The 15,465-nt window shown below is 38.2% G+C and overlaps 1 protein-coding gene across 1 annotated transcript in view; it reads right to left on the bottom strand.

Annotated features, from left to right (window-relative positions):
- The window catches only part of LOC115221228 (centrosomal protein of 164 kDa-like), a 108,914-nt gene that overhangs the window by 7,147 nt on the left and 86,302 nt on the right, over positions 1–15,465 (bottom strand). The window contains exons 18-27 of the mRNA XM_036510833.1: positions 14,300–14,383; positions 13,467–13,535; positions 10,891–11,027; positions 9,061–9,269; positions 8,496–8,518; positions 7,218–7,373; positions 3,989–4,154; positions 2,735–2,926; positions 974–1,070; positions 22–86 (exon numbers count right to left, since the gene is read on the bottom strand). Of these exons, the coding sequence (XP_036366726.1) occupies positions 22–86; positions 974–1,070; positions 2,735–2,926; positions 3,989–4,154; positions 7,218–7,373; positions 8,496–8,518; positions 9,061–9,269; positions 10,891–11,027; positions 13,467–13,535; positions 14,300–14,383 (1,198 nt within the window). The remainder of the gene's footprint in view (positions 1–21; positions 87–973; positions 1,071–2,734; positions 2,927–3,988; positions 4,155–7,217; positions 7,374–8,495; positions 8,519–9,060; positions 9,270–10,890; positions 11,028–13,466; positions 13,536–14,299; positions 14,384–15,465) is intronic.

Below are 15,465 nucleotides of genomic sequence, written 5' to 3' on the forward strand. Positions count from 1 at the left end.
GAGTAAGGAACAAGTACCAACCTTCGAAATATGATTTTGGTATGTTGCTTGAATAATGTTGCCATGACAACTGTTTGGTACGAGATCTGAAACGTCAACAAGCATTAGATTTACGAAAATACAAACAAATGAAATTGATCAGATCACCTGGAACCTCATCATCACAACCAGATATATATGTAATCAGGACTGAATTCCTCCTTGACACTAGAAGTGGTCTTTATACTTACTCAAAACCTTAAAAGCATTCTATAGAATAACTGGTATTTATTTTATGATCCTTGAATGCCTAAGTTGGTTTTGACAGAAATTGAACTTGGAGTCATCTCAAATCTTTTCTACTCTGCAATCTGATGCCTTGCTCAAGACTCCACAGAAATAACTAAAACACAAAATGCAGGTCTTCTTAATGAGATGTTAATGAGGCAAGAACATGAGGTTAGAGATTAAGGTGACTAGGTAATTTATGGTATCTTAAATTCTAAGTTCAATTTCTGTCAAAACCAACTTAGGCATTCAAGGATCATAAAATAAATACCAGTTATTCTATAGAATGCTTTTAAGGTTTTGAGTAAGTATAAAGACCACTCCTAGTGTCAGGGAGGAATTCAGTCCTGATTACATATATATCTGGTTATGATGATGAGGTTCCAAGTGATCTGATCAATGGAACAGCCAGGTCATGCAATTAATATGCAAGTGGCTGAGCACTCCACAGACACGTGCATCCTTAACATAGTTCTCAAGGAGATTCAGCATGACACAGAATGTGACAAGGCTGACCCTTTGAACTACAGGTACTACTCATTTTTGCCAGCTGAGTGGACTGGAGCAATGAGAAATAATGTCTTGCTCAAGGATACAACACAACACTAGGAACCAAACTCACAACTTTATAATTATGAGTCGCTAAGTCATACGCCTTCACTTATATACATATATTATCCCTCTTAATAAGGTGTCGTTTACTTACATTTTAGGAGATAATCTCAATTTGTTCTGTTTTACTGCTGACCTTCTGGACTGTAAAATAGCATTGGCATGAGAAATTGGATTGGTCCAATCAGACTCTGGAAATAAAACAGAATATTTCTTTACTGTTGAAGTTGTTGTTATTATTTAGCCCCAGATTGACTCCAAATGATCTAACCATGACTACCAATCTTTAGGACTTCATTATCTAATGTTTCTTTTCATATTTAAGATGATAAGACATGATTTGAGGGAGATTTAGCTGCTATTTCTGCAGGTCAAGTGACTTTACACAGGCTCCTTTGTTGGCTAAATAACGGTGACATTGATGGTTGTTGTATAGCTCCAAGGTTAGCCCCGATCAAGCAGACTAGATCAAAGATTTTTCCATTGGTGACTACCTTGCCTTTTTATATATCTAAAACTAAATAGATTTAGAAACTGTCTATTTCTAGCAGGTTGAGAGACTATAGAGAAGCTTCCTTGTATCTTGTAATCTAATTTAGATTAGAAATTATTGCTGTCATTTCTTCTCTACTTTAAATTAAATATCACATTTACTAACAATCATATTTAATACATATAACTGTTTTTTTGTTTTTCTTTCTACTTGCATTGCATATCTTGGTTTTAAAATAAGTTCATCATGTCCCTGGATGTTGCAAGAAGTAACAAAAAGAGCCAGTGGCAGGAAGGAAGGGTATCTAACCATAAAACACTGCTTCAGGATACCTATCCAACCCAGGTTGACATAAAAGAGCAGATGTAAAATAATGATAATGAAACAATGATTTCTACTTGTTTTTCTATCATTACTGCTTAATGGTTTCAAATTTTGTCACACGGTCAGCAGTTTCGGGGAAGGAGGCAAGTCAATAACATTGACCCCAGTGCACAACTGGAACTCTATTTTACTGACTCTGAAATGATGAAAGGCAAAATTGATCTCAGTGATATTTGAACTCAGAACATAAAGATAGACAAAACACTGCTAAGCATTTTGTTCAGCATGTTAACGATTCTGCCACCTCACCACCTTATTATTGGTTAATGGGGCAGTGTTATCATCATCATCATCATACATCTGTTGTCCATGCTGGTATGGATTGGATGGTTTGACCAGGGCTGGAAGGCTGCACCAGACTCCAGTCTGATTTGACATGGTTGGATGCCTTTCCTAATTCCACAGGTGCCATTTGCTTGACATCAGTATCTGCCACGACTGTGATTTTACTTGACTGGAGTTTGGAGTTGTCTCCCATAATTATAATTAGTCCCTCATTGAGCTCATGTCTTTGATTTCACAGCATATTTATTTCTGATCAGAGATTTAATGTACAATTCATTACACATGTTAACACTAACTTACTTACTGTCATATAGATGACACTCATGAATATTTAATCACAGTGTTTTTTTGTTTTGTTTTTTGTGTGGAGAGGAGGGTCTGTTAAATAACGTTGATTATTTCATGCTGAACGATATAGAAAATCATACAAACTACTTACTGATTCTCTTATCGCTACTTCGATCAGAATAACAAAGTAATGATTTTGTTGAGAAAGCATAAAATGTCCAACATTGTCTCCCATACATACTGAAATGGTTAAATTAATATTAGTCATTCTGTACTAAATAAATATATTTGATACCCACTAGATTTACTATATTGGCACTAACTTTCCAATTCACTAATGCAACTTTTAGTACCTCTCACTACACTTCTATATATTTTGAGATATGGCATGAAGCAAATACCTACGTTTGATTTCTGTCACCTGTGGAGTTACTGGTGTTTCGTCAATCACAGAACATAAGTCTCCAATTAAATGACAAAGGTACTGGTTGTCCAAAGAGTCTCCAGCTTTAGTAGATTTGGCATTCACATAATTATTCTGAGATGTTTCTGGAATTATCCCAGATTCCGCTGGAACATTCTGGTTACTTTTCAGCACTGCTCAACAGAAAATGGTGTATTAAAGATGGAGAAAGAAAAAAAAATGTCATAATAATTTCATAAGAATAATTTGTAAGTTATTTATTTAGGATTGTACATCCACATGTACACAGACACATACACTCTCTCTCCTTCACACACTGTATAAGCTGTGTATCTAACTATTCCAATCAGTTAGTCTATATAACTTAATTTAGTGTCACTTTTTTTAAATAGCATTGAACAACAGAAATCAGTAAAGAACTGGACAAAATGTTTTATGCTGATTAGATACAATCTTTTATTTTCTGAGCTCCAATCCCAGTGAGCTGTGGAAGCATGTGATTTAGCGGTTAGAGTGTTGGACTCATGATCATGAGATTCTGGTTTCAATTCCTCCGCCAAGCAAGCATTGAGTTCTTGAGCAAAACACTTCATTTCATGTTGCTCCAGTACACTCAGCTGGTAAAAATGAGTAAACATGTGATGGACTGACATCTCATCCAGCAGGGAATATATACGCCAGAGAAACTGGGAAACCAGCCCTATGAATCTGTATGACTTGGGAAGGACCTTGATTTTATATTTATAATCCCACTTGATGGGTTTAGTTGAACAAATTGATCTCAGTACTTCATTTTTTTTTAAAGCCTGGTACTACTTATTCTATCAGTTTTAATTTGCTGAACTGCTACATAACAGTACATAAGCAAAGCAACGCCATATGTCCACGGGCATATGGTGTAGTGGTTAAGAGTGCGGGCTACTAACCCCAAGATTCCGAGTTTGATTCCAGGCAGTGAGGAGGAGGAGGAAGAGGAGGAAGAAGAAGAAGAAGAAGAAGAAGAAGAAGAAGAAGAAAAAGAAGAAGAAGAAGAAGAAGAAACCAACACCAGTTATCAAGCAGTGTTGGGGAACAACTATTCATATCTCTAGTTCTTACTGTCTTCCTGTTTCCTTACTACTACTACTACTTTTTGCCTCATCCAATAAAGTTCCCAGAACCATAGGATCCAGGAAACAAAAGGACCCTCAAGTATTATTATAGCTGGTAATGGAAGAACATTCTAGAGAACTCACACTTAATCAAGTTGTTGTAGCTGTCATCTTCACTGCTTGATTCCAAGGTATCATCAAGACCATTATCATAATCATCATCAACATTATCAATATCTGTGTTCAGTTCCAAGTCCAAAGCAGGGTCAAAAGTCACAGGCCTTGAACCATTGGCATACTTCAAATATGGCTGTGGAAAAAAAAAACAAAAGCATATATAGTAAAGATACATAGGTGCAGGCACGGCTGTGTGGTAAGAAGCTTGCTTCCCAATTTCATGGTTCTGGGTTCAATCCCACTGCATGGCACCCTGGGTGAGTGTCTTCTACTATAGCCTCAGGCCAGCCTTATGAGCCGATTTGGTAGATGGAAACTGAAAGCCCATCATATGTATATATATATTTTAAAGAAGCCATAGGCCAACAGGTCTTAGGGTCTGAAGATATACCATAAAGGTATCCTTTATGGTAAGAAACCCAAGGTAACCCTGTAAACTGGCCTTCACCAGTAATATATATATATATATATATATATATATATATATATATATATATATATATATATATATATGTCTGTGTGTGTGTGTGTGTATCTTTGTTTGTCCCACCACCACCACCACCATCAAGCAGTTTGGCAAAAGAGACTGATAGAATAAGTATTAAGCTTACAAAGAATAAGTCCTGGGGGTCAATTTCTTCAACTAAAAAAAACCGTTTGTGGTGCTGCAGCATGGCTGTAGTCATATGATTGAAACAAGTAAAAAAATAAAAGAATTATTTGAAGAATGGGGATTTCTTTATCATGAACATAGGTGTAAAATATCAAACAGTAATTTATTATATAATGAGAGTGGGTTAAAGTATTGAGCTGGCAGAATCATTAACATGCTGGTCAAATTGTTTAGAGGCATTTCGTGCATCTTTATGTTCTGAGTTCAAATTCCACAAAGATAGACTTTAGCCGTTCATCCTTTCGGGATCAATAAAATAAGTTCTAGTTGAGCACTAGAATCAACCGAATCAACCGTCATTGATTGGTCGAAATTACCGAAATACAAGAACTTTAACGTGAAATAACTTTGTAAATATAAGTTTTTCTCAAAAATGCTAAGAGTAAAAGCTGTTTTATATGACACATTCTACCAGTGTGCGAAGTTTGAAAGTGTTTAGTTACAAAAAATTATTTTTTAAATCCGTAGGTCAAAAGACCTACAGATTTAAAAAATAAAGATCCCAGAACAAATTAACTCATATATCGAAGCATTACAGTGCTATACATGTTGACATTTCACAGGTTTACATTACAGCAGGTATACTTCTCTGCTAAAGTTCAAAGGTCACTTTCAAATTTGCTTTCCATTTTGAGGATACATGCACTTTTTCAGTGTACTTTAATCAGCAATTATAAATCTAACTGAACTCTTCTGTTTGTATATATCATAATACTAAAGAAAAAAAAAGCACTATGTATTATTAAGAGAGATGGTTTTTCTGGGATCTCATAGGTTATAATCAGAGGTGGGGGTTATACAATGGGGTGTAATATATACAAATAAGATATACATTCTTACTAATACATTAAATCTCTCTGCAATTAGAACAGTTAGAACACAAATAGGCACACATGCACACAGAAGTACAACCATCACTATTTCCATTACCATCATCACTTCCACCATTACTACCACTACTTTGTCTCTTTAGACAGTAAGGGGAACTATAAAAGCAGAAAATACTGGAGTTACACAACTACACAAGACAAGACAGACTCTTCAGACTCTTCTTCTCCAATGTGAACAAGAACTCATCTTCACTTTTCAAATTTTCATTCTTCATGAATTCTGTCACTACATTCTGTAACATGCACATCATCATCATCATCATCTCATACATGACAAGCACACATACACAGACATTACACTTACATGCAACCGAATACACACTCACACTCTTGGCATTAGGAATGGCATCCAGCTGTAGAAACTCTGCCAGATAAGATTGGAGCCTGGCGCAGCCATCTGGTTCGCCAGACCTCAGTCAAATCGTCCAACCCATGATAGCGTGGAAAGCAGATGTTAAACGATGATGATGATGATGATGACAAAAGCACTATTCTTTCTTTCTTTGTCAATATAAAAATGTATTGGTGAATAATCTAAGCATTAATTGTTCTAGGGTCGTATTGTTCTGGGGGGGGGGGTCATATAAATATACAAGACCTTTTGTCACTCACTACATCCACCTCTGAACTCCAGTTCTGTCACTATGCATCTTCTCTCTTCTCCACACTTCACATCATCTCCCTATTTCTCATTTACCTATGGTTTTATTATACTGCTGCTCTCCCCCTCCCTCACTTTTTATGTATTGCCATTTATCATCTCCTCTTCCCCAACCCATTCCTATTTTTCTTTACCTTTCCCCAAACTAAGCTTCACCATTGACCATGCCTCCACACATGTCCCCTAGTCATTGCATTCCCCTTCTTTCCCCTATCTCTAACCATCTGCCACTCCCCTTTCATACTCTCACTCACCCTCGATTTTCAGTCCTTATTCTCACTGTATCTACCTTCTTGTACCCTGAGGATACACCCTGACCCCCTCCTTTCCACTATCTCTACTCCCTTTCCTATTTGTGTAGCCATGTATTTCTTCTACAGCAAAACACTTGTTCCTAACCCTCTATCATACTTTAGACTCTCAACACCAAGCACAAAGCCACTTCCCTTAATACTGCACTCTCACTTGCCAAGGGGTTTTGTATTGCAAGTTACTTGGCGACCTCACTAGTGTCAGTTCCAAGAAAAAAAGCACAAAATACTATCAGTAAAATGGTTGGCATTAGAAAGGGCAGTCATTCATAGAAACTATGCCAAGACAGACACTGGAGTTCAATGTCCTCTAGTTAGTCAGATCTTGTCAAACTGTCCAACCCAATCTTGTCAAACTGTCCAACCTGATCTTGTCAAACTGTCCAACCCAATCTTGTCAAACTGTCCAACCTGATCTTGTCAAACTGTCCAACCCGATCTTGTCAAACTGTCCAACCCGATCTTGTCAAACTGTCCAACCTGGTCTTGTCAAACTGTCCAACCTGATCTTGTCAAACTGTCCAACCTGATCTTGTCAAACTGTCCAACCCTTACCAGCATGGAATACAGATGTTAAATAATGATGATGACAATGGCTGGAGTTACACAGCTATACAAAACATTGAGATCACACAGAAGCAGAAAACAATAGTGTCCTTACAGTTTCTTTGCTGTCACCTATTCTTGTCACCTGTTTTGGCCAGGTAGATCTGATCTGTTGTTCAGGGTGTATATAGTTCTGAAGTAGCTTAAATTTGTCATTGATGTTCTCTAAATTGACTCGTAACTCCTCAAATATCACAGAAGACAGAGCAACCTGATGAAAGAAAGGAAGGTATTCAGGACTAGAACAACAACAACAACAACAACAACATTAAAAACATGTTTTTATAACTGAAGTAGCATGATGGCTACGAGATTAATCTGCTTGACCACAAGGTCAAAACTTTTAGATCTTATTACAATTTGTGTTGTAACCATGGCTAAGATATCTAGTTATGCTTGCTTTAGTTTCTCTAAGTTCAGTGAAAGTCAAGTTCCACTTAACTTCACAGATGTGTGGTTAATGGTAGGGAGAGAATTCAGCTGTATTAACCCTTTAGTATTCAAACAGGCCATATCCAGCCCAAATATTCTACCTGTTTTATGTTCAAACCAGCCAGATGAGGCCTCTCACATCTACCCTATAATGTCATTCTAAATATATACAATCATCAAAACCTCAGAGCTAAGAGATAAGGCATGATTAATGGAAAACAATGTGAATAAATCTGAATAATAAAGAACTAAATTGTTCCTCCAACAAATAAACCACCACCTACTTATGCAAGAATAGAAAAAGGGATAGAGCATTAAGTATTTCAACTTTTGTAGTGAAACAGAATTCACTAGTACTTATTTTAAAAACCTTAACTAGATAGGACATACTTGACTATGGTAGGGTTTGAACCCAGAGTTTAGAGGTTATTATACTAAAATACTATATACATTTAGTTTGGTGCACTTACTATTGGTGATATCTATATACTCTAAAACAGGCCACGAGAGAATTTGAATCCAACCCTCAAAGACAACAAAACACTTATCTTCATTAGTTAGGCAATTAACACTTGTTAATTAACTGAGATATGTCTCTTTATAGTATCTGTTTACAGATGGGTTGATCTCACCCAGCCATTGCCTAATGTTATTTGACACAGATACAACGCAATATTGGTGAGGGGATAAGAAACAGTAGCCAAACACCTAACAACCAAGGAATTGAGTTCTCATATTGAGGAGAATGAGGTAGTATAGAACCAACACAACTAAATACAAAAGAAGTCCATGTCATTACAAAAAAAATGTGACTCAAATCTAAGTTGAAATAATTTAGAACTTTAGGCATCCAATGTAAGATATACAAATATAGTTTAGTATGAGTAAATCATACACTAACCTTTTCATCCGCTGGTGATATATCTGCAAGATTTCATTTGTTCCATTGTTTTTATTTTTTCATTGATAAAGAGAATAGAATTAATCATGATTATTAGATAAAATACAAAACATAATGCAGCATAACCAAAACGAACAAACTAAATTAGAAGATGAATATATAAATAGTAATCAATTCAAATTACACACAAATACACACATACACATGCACGCACACACATGCACACACATACACATACACACACACACACACACACACACACAAAATGTCATTTGACTGTGGCCATGCTGGAGCCCTTAATAAAAATGCTTGTCAGATGCATGTGTCTAATGTATATGTGTGTGTGATTATATAAACTTATGTAAATATATATCTGTGTATGTGTGTTTGTGTATAACAGCATTTTCAGTTGCATCCTTTTATATCAAAATGTAACTTATAACAGAACAGAAGAATACACTTGAGTCACTTCAATATACTATACTTCTTCTTTAATAATTTGATACATTGGTCCAGTATAGGGACTATCCATTGTTAGTATCTAGAGAAATTTTTGATAACTCACCTGACTTCGGTAGATGTGTATTTGTAATTTTGGTCCTAGGTGATTTTTGTGCATTTTCAACAGGAGTATTTGGTTTTGAACCAAGTGACGAACTGTTTTGATTTTCCTTAAAACTTGACAGAGCTCTTGGCATTGGTTGAGAGCCAAAGGTTCCTTCTGCACAATCATCAATGTGAACGTCTTCAATATTTCCCAGACCATTAAAGAAACTGAAAAAAGAAAAACCCCACAAAAAACACTAAATAAATCATATATATTTTTTTCTGATTTCTCAAAGAAAATATGTTTAGAACTGCTGCACACACACACACACACACATGCAAATACACACACACACGAAAAGACACACACAAACACACATGCACATACGCACACATCATCATCATCATTGTTCAACGTCTGTTTTCATGCTGGCATGGGTTGGACGGTTTGACTGAGGACTGGCAAGCCAGAAGGCTGCACCAGGCTCCAGTCTGATCTGGCAGTTTCTACAGCTGGATGCCCTTCCTAACGCCAACCACTCCGAGAGTGTAGTGGGTGCTTTTACGTGCCACTGGTATGAGGGCCAATCAGGCAGTACTGGCAATACCCATGCTCAAAAGGTGTTTTTTACATGCCACCAGCACAGAAGCCAGGTAGCAGCCCTGGCAACAATCACACTAAGATGGTACTTTTTAACATTCAACTGGCATGAGTGCCAATCAGGTGGTACTGTCATCGGCCATGTCAGTGATTTTGATTTCACTTGCCTCAACAGGTCTTCGCAAGAAAAGTTTATAGTCCAATGAATGAAGGGTACTCTGAAGTGGGCAGGTTATACACCACTGGCATAGGCTACACCTGCTGCATTCAGCTACTCTGCATTGATAAAGGGCAAATACTCTGAAACATGTCTGCAGATGCCTGACCAGCAAGGGGAAGCAGCTGACCTCCCCTGTTCGAAGGTTATAATGAACACAGGTTTGTGTGTCATATAGCTAGCCAGAGGCGATGGCCTCTTGGAGCTAATCAATGGCAGCTTTCCTCCTATATTTATGGACTGCCATATTAGCTTTGCAATAACTATTAATATATATATACACACACACACACACATTTATGTGTGTGTGTGTTTAGAATGGGGCTTGAGTTTTTTTCAACAAAGGTTCCAGTTGTTCCAATAAGCTACATATTCATTATATGTGTCATAGAGTAAGCGGTTAAGCATTCAACAAACACTTGTATCTTTGACATTATTCTCATACAGAATCAATGTTTAACTGAGTGTTACCAAGTTGTACCCTTGGTTTCTAACATTGGAACAAGGTCACAAATCACAGGGCAGAAGAACAGTGAAGCAAGCAAATTGACCCAATGCCTTATCAACTCTAGAATGACAAAACGGTGAAGTTGACTATAAAGGCCCATATCTAAATACTGCAATGGCATCATAAACAACAAAATATAATCTTCTAATGATTCTGCCAATTTACTGCCCATGCCAATCTAACCCAAAGCATAAAAACGTAAAAGAAAATACTATACGGTATTTACAAAATCAACCCTGTACCATTTCTGACACCTTACCACAATTACAAGAAATCTGCAGAATAACAAGTCAATAAGGGAGCATTTCTTAATGCAATCACACAGTTCTATGATACAAATTTTGTGTTTCCAAATGATCTAAATTAAAGCTTTCTATCAGAATTTCATGTTAATTTAGGTTCCAAAGACCAGCTTAATCATAGCGATAAATTCTTCATTATTTTCAAAATTAATTGAAAGAAAGACAGTGCATTCCATCAGAAAAATAGTAACAAAAAGAGTTAAAGGTTAAAATTGTTTTACCTATCGTTGCCATTCACAAGATCTGCTGATCCCAACCGAAGAGAAGAAGGAGAAGGAGAAAGTTTCTCTTTGTCTTGATTTGCTATTTTTGAATTACTGCCATTTTCAGAGGGTAGAGAATGGTTAACATCAGCTTTCTGAAACAGATCACAGGAAATAAAAATACCAAATAAATGAGATTTGCTTGGTTGAAATTCATAACATACTCCAATATCAACATATTCTGACAAAATTTTTAAAAAAAGAAGAAAAAACCCCAGAAATTTATTCTATGTGGCATGACAACAGTTAAAGTAAAACTTGGAGGAAAATAACAGATGCAAGAATCTAGCAAATTAAAACACAGAGATCCCTGAAACGAGGAAAAATAAAGTCCCATTGCTGCCAACATTACAAACACCACAAATGTAAAATCAAGACTACTACACCTACTTCTACACACCCGCAAACCAAGACAAAGAAGGAGTCTACTCCCAGTTGCCAGAGAAAAGCAAGTTTATCCTGAATGCTCTTCCTCCCAAACCAACATCAACTGCAGTGACATGGAGAAAGAAGAGCTGAACAATCAATGGATCACAGTGACAAAAGAGGGTAGTGACAGGAGCAAACTTAATTTCGTACCTAGGCAGCTTACAAGGCTCTTGGTGACAGATATGAGATACTGCGAAAAGCCAACCACAGCCTCTGAAATACAGGAGGCGATGAGCGATTGCACAAGTCGCAAATCGCTCAGTTTGGATGGTTTGCCCTGTGAATTCTATGTTTTCATGCCAGATTTGTTTGGCAATCTCTTGGCAGATGTCTACAGTAACTGGCAGCAGAACGGGAGAATTTCTACCGCTGTTAGGTAGGGTGTGGTAACACTGCTGAGAAAGGATGCTGACAATGGGGATGTGCTACAGGCCATAACTCTGCTAAACACAGAGTTTAAGATTTTGATCAAGGTGTTAGCACAAAGGTCAGTGCTTGTTGTTGGTAGTCTGGTCAGGGATGAACAAACGTGCGCAATGCCAACTAGGTCTATCAACAACAACCTCTACCTAATGCGATACATCATAGAGAGGGTTGGGACTAAAGCAAGCTACGGTGGGGCCCTGATCAATTTAGATCAGTCGGAAGCTTTTGATGGGGTAGACCATTGCTACTTGGAAGCTGTCCTTAAAGTGACTGGTTTTGGACCTGTTTTCAGAGGCTGGATTGCTGCAATGCACAACAGCACCTGCTCGGTGGTCAAAGTAAATGGCCATCTATTGGAACTGTTTAGTATTGCACATTCAGTCCATCAGGGCTGCCCGCAGTCACCTCTCCTGTATGTGCTGGTTCTCGAGCCACTACTATGGACATTGGAACAGTTAAGAGGCTTCTTTTGAAATTGAACTTGGGAGGGCAGTGTCTGCATATGCAGACAATATCACCATCATAGTGTTGGATGCCTCCAAAGTGGAGATGGTCAGCCCCATTGCAAAGGAATATGAGTCTCTTGCAGGGGCTAAAACCAATGCCAACAAGTTGGTGGGTTTGTGACTGGGCACCTGAAGAGGCAGATTGATGTTGTCGGACACTGGACTGGCAGACCAGTTTAACAGTTCAGGGTCTGGTTTGGTCCCGACCTCCAGGTGGATAGGACTTGGGAAGTGATGATGAACAGGGTGACCTCTCTTACACAGAAATAGGTAGAGGGGAAGTTGTCCCTAAAGGTCGAGCAGAATGGCAAATGCCTACACTGCCTCTATCATTATTTATCATCTGACCGTCATGCCTTGCCCCAATTACTGCTCGATTAGACAGGAGTGTATCTTGTTTATTTTCTTGTAGAAGGGACATGTTCCAATGGTCAGGCGGTTGGTCTGCTGCCAACTTCCTTTGCATGGCAGCTTAGTAATACCATGGCTTTTAATGCGCAGACACACACTCAGGTTGCACCACCTACATTGATTTTTAGAAGGTGAACATGTGTGGGCACCATTTGTGAGACACGCTTTTCTGCAGCTCGTCTCCTTGACGAAGTTGCAGTCCTGGGTAGAGGATAGGCCAACACTGGGCACCTGGCACTTAGAATGTCATCAGGTGCTCACTGTCCTCTACAAGTTGGGCAATAGGATGGGTGGATGTTCCACTTTAGATATTTACAGAGGATTAGTAGTGGAGAACTTTATATTTAGCAATGGGTCAACTCCAAGTAAAAGTAAAAGTATGAAAACAACTATACTTCAAAAAGGATTGTCCTTTTGCCTGAGGAATTTATCCCAGAAAGAGATTGCAGTGATAGGAATAGGGATCAGAAAGGAGTTGGAAACCACCAAGGCAGGAACAAATATAAAAAAGAGCCTCTTAAGAACAACACATATGCTACAGAGGGTGGGAGAAGCAAAGTTAAACACAGCAGACTTTGAATTAAGCACATGGAGAGATGAGACTAGATGCTTAGAGCATTTAGTCTGGTGCTCTGTCAACTTACCACTTTTGTAAAATTGCTCTTTTTTTTTTAACAAGTTTGGAATGGTGTTATTAACAGAAAAATAAGCTTCTGCAAAAAAAAAATAATAAATAAATAAAACAGAAATTTAAAAAAGTACCTTAAACTCTTCAAAAAATACTTTGTGATTTTTTAAGAATTTAGCCCTTCTTTCTTCAAAATCTTTTTCCTACAAAAGAATGAACAGGGAAATCATAAAGTGAATAAAAAAGGAGGCATATGTCATTCTTTCTATCTTTCATCTTTTACTTGTTTCAGTAATTTGACTGCAGCCATGCTGGGGCACTGCCTTGAATTGTCTTTTAGTTGTACAAATTGACTCCAGGACTTTTTTTTTTTAAGCTTATTGATATCTTTTTGCCAAACTGCTAAACTACAGGGATGTAAACACAACAACACTGGTAATCAAGCAGTGGTGGGGGCTGAAAACAGACACAAAGACACACACACACACACATATATGTGCTATTATGTTAAACTGTTGTATGTCTAAATTTGGCCAAATACGTTTTTTTCAATATTTATTTTTGCTTGCAAAAGCTGTTTTTTTTTCTTTTATGGTCAAACTATCGTATCTCCATCTGCATCGGATGCCAAGATATCAAAAATTGTCAAAATGTAGTGCAACGGTTTTGCTATGGAATGGGGAAACTATTTTTTCGCTTTCTGAAAAAAGCAACATTTTGGACTTATGACACTTTTGCATAATAGCAATGATATATATATATGACGGGTTTCTTTCAATTTCCGGCTACCAGATCCACTCACAAGGTTTTTGTTAGTCCAAGGCTATAGTAGAAGACACTTGTCCAAGGTACTATGCAGTGAGACTAAATCCCAAACCATGTGGATGGGAAACAAGCTTCTTACCACACAGCTATGCATTTTATGTCAGCCCAAATATTTCTTGAGTAGAATCAAAATGATACCGACCTTTCTGGCTAATTCCTCTGTAGACTGCTCCAGTTCCTCTCTTTGCTTTTGAAGATTAACAAGCTTTTCTCTTAAAGACGCATTCTGAAATGTAAAACACAAAAAAATTAGTAAGGCATTCAACAAAAGTTTAAAAGACATTAAATGTAATATAAAATACATCCTTGGGTAATAGCACTAAAAAAGCAATTTTTATCACAAGACATGAAAATATAGGGTAAATTAAATATCTTGTCTAAGAATTACAATGAGCTGAGAGTGAAATACTATCAAGTTAAGGTATGGGAGTCATGTGTCTGACAACTCTATCCAACATAATTGAAAATAATAATACAATTTGGCAGATTTGCATATCATCATCATCATCATTTAGCGTCCGCTTTCCATGCTAGCATGGGTTGGACGGGTCAACTGGGGTCTGTGAAGCTGGAAGGCTTCGTCAGGCCCAGTCAGATCTGGCAGTGTTTCTACGGCTGGATGCCCTTCCTAACGCCAACCACTCCGCGAGTGTAGTGGGTGTTTTTTACGTGCCACCTACACAGGTGCCAGACAGAGCTGGCGAACGGCCACGAACGGATGGTGCTTTTACGTGTCACCGGCACGGGGCCAGGCGATGCTGGCAACGGACACGAACGGATGGTGCTTTTACGTGCCACTGACACGGGGCCAGACAGAGCTGGCAAACGGCCACGAACGGACGGTGCTTTTATGTGTCACCGGCACGGGGGCCAGCCAAGGCTGACAATGAACACAAACGGATGGTGCTTTTATGTGCCACCGACATGGGGCCAGACAGAGCTGGCAAACGGCCACGAACGGACGGTGCTTTTACGTGTCTCTTAAAATGGGTGGAGGCACATGGTCTACTGGTTAGAGTAGTGGACTCGTGGTTGAGGGATCGCAGGTTCGAATCTCAGACTGGGCAATGTGTGTGTTTATGGGCGAAACACCTAAGCTCCACACAGATCCGGCAGAAGGTAATGGCAAACTTCTGCTGACTCTTTTGCCACAACTTTCTCTCACTCTTTCCTCCTGTATCTTGCAGCTCACCTGTGATGGACTGGCGTCCTGTACAGGTGGGGAACCTATACGCCAAGGAAACCAGGAAACCAGCCCTTATGAGCCTGGCATGGCTCAAGAAGGAGCAAATATCTTAAAATAGAAGG

The sequence above is a fragment of the Octopus sinensis genome, linkage group LG18 (assembly GCF_006345805.1).
Source record: "Octopus sinensis linkage group LG18, ASM634580v1, whole genome shotgun sequence".
NCBI lineage: Eukaryota > Metazoa > Mollusca > Cephalopoda > Octopoda > Octopodidae > Octopus > Octopus sinensis.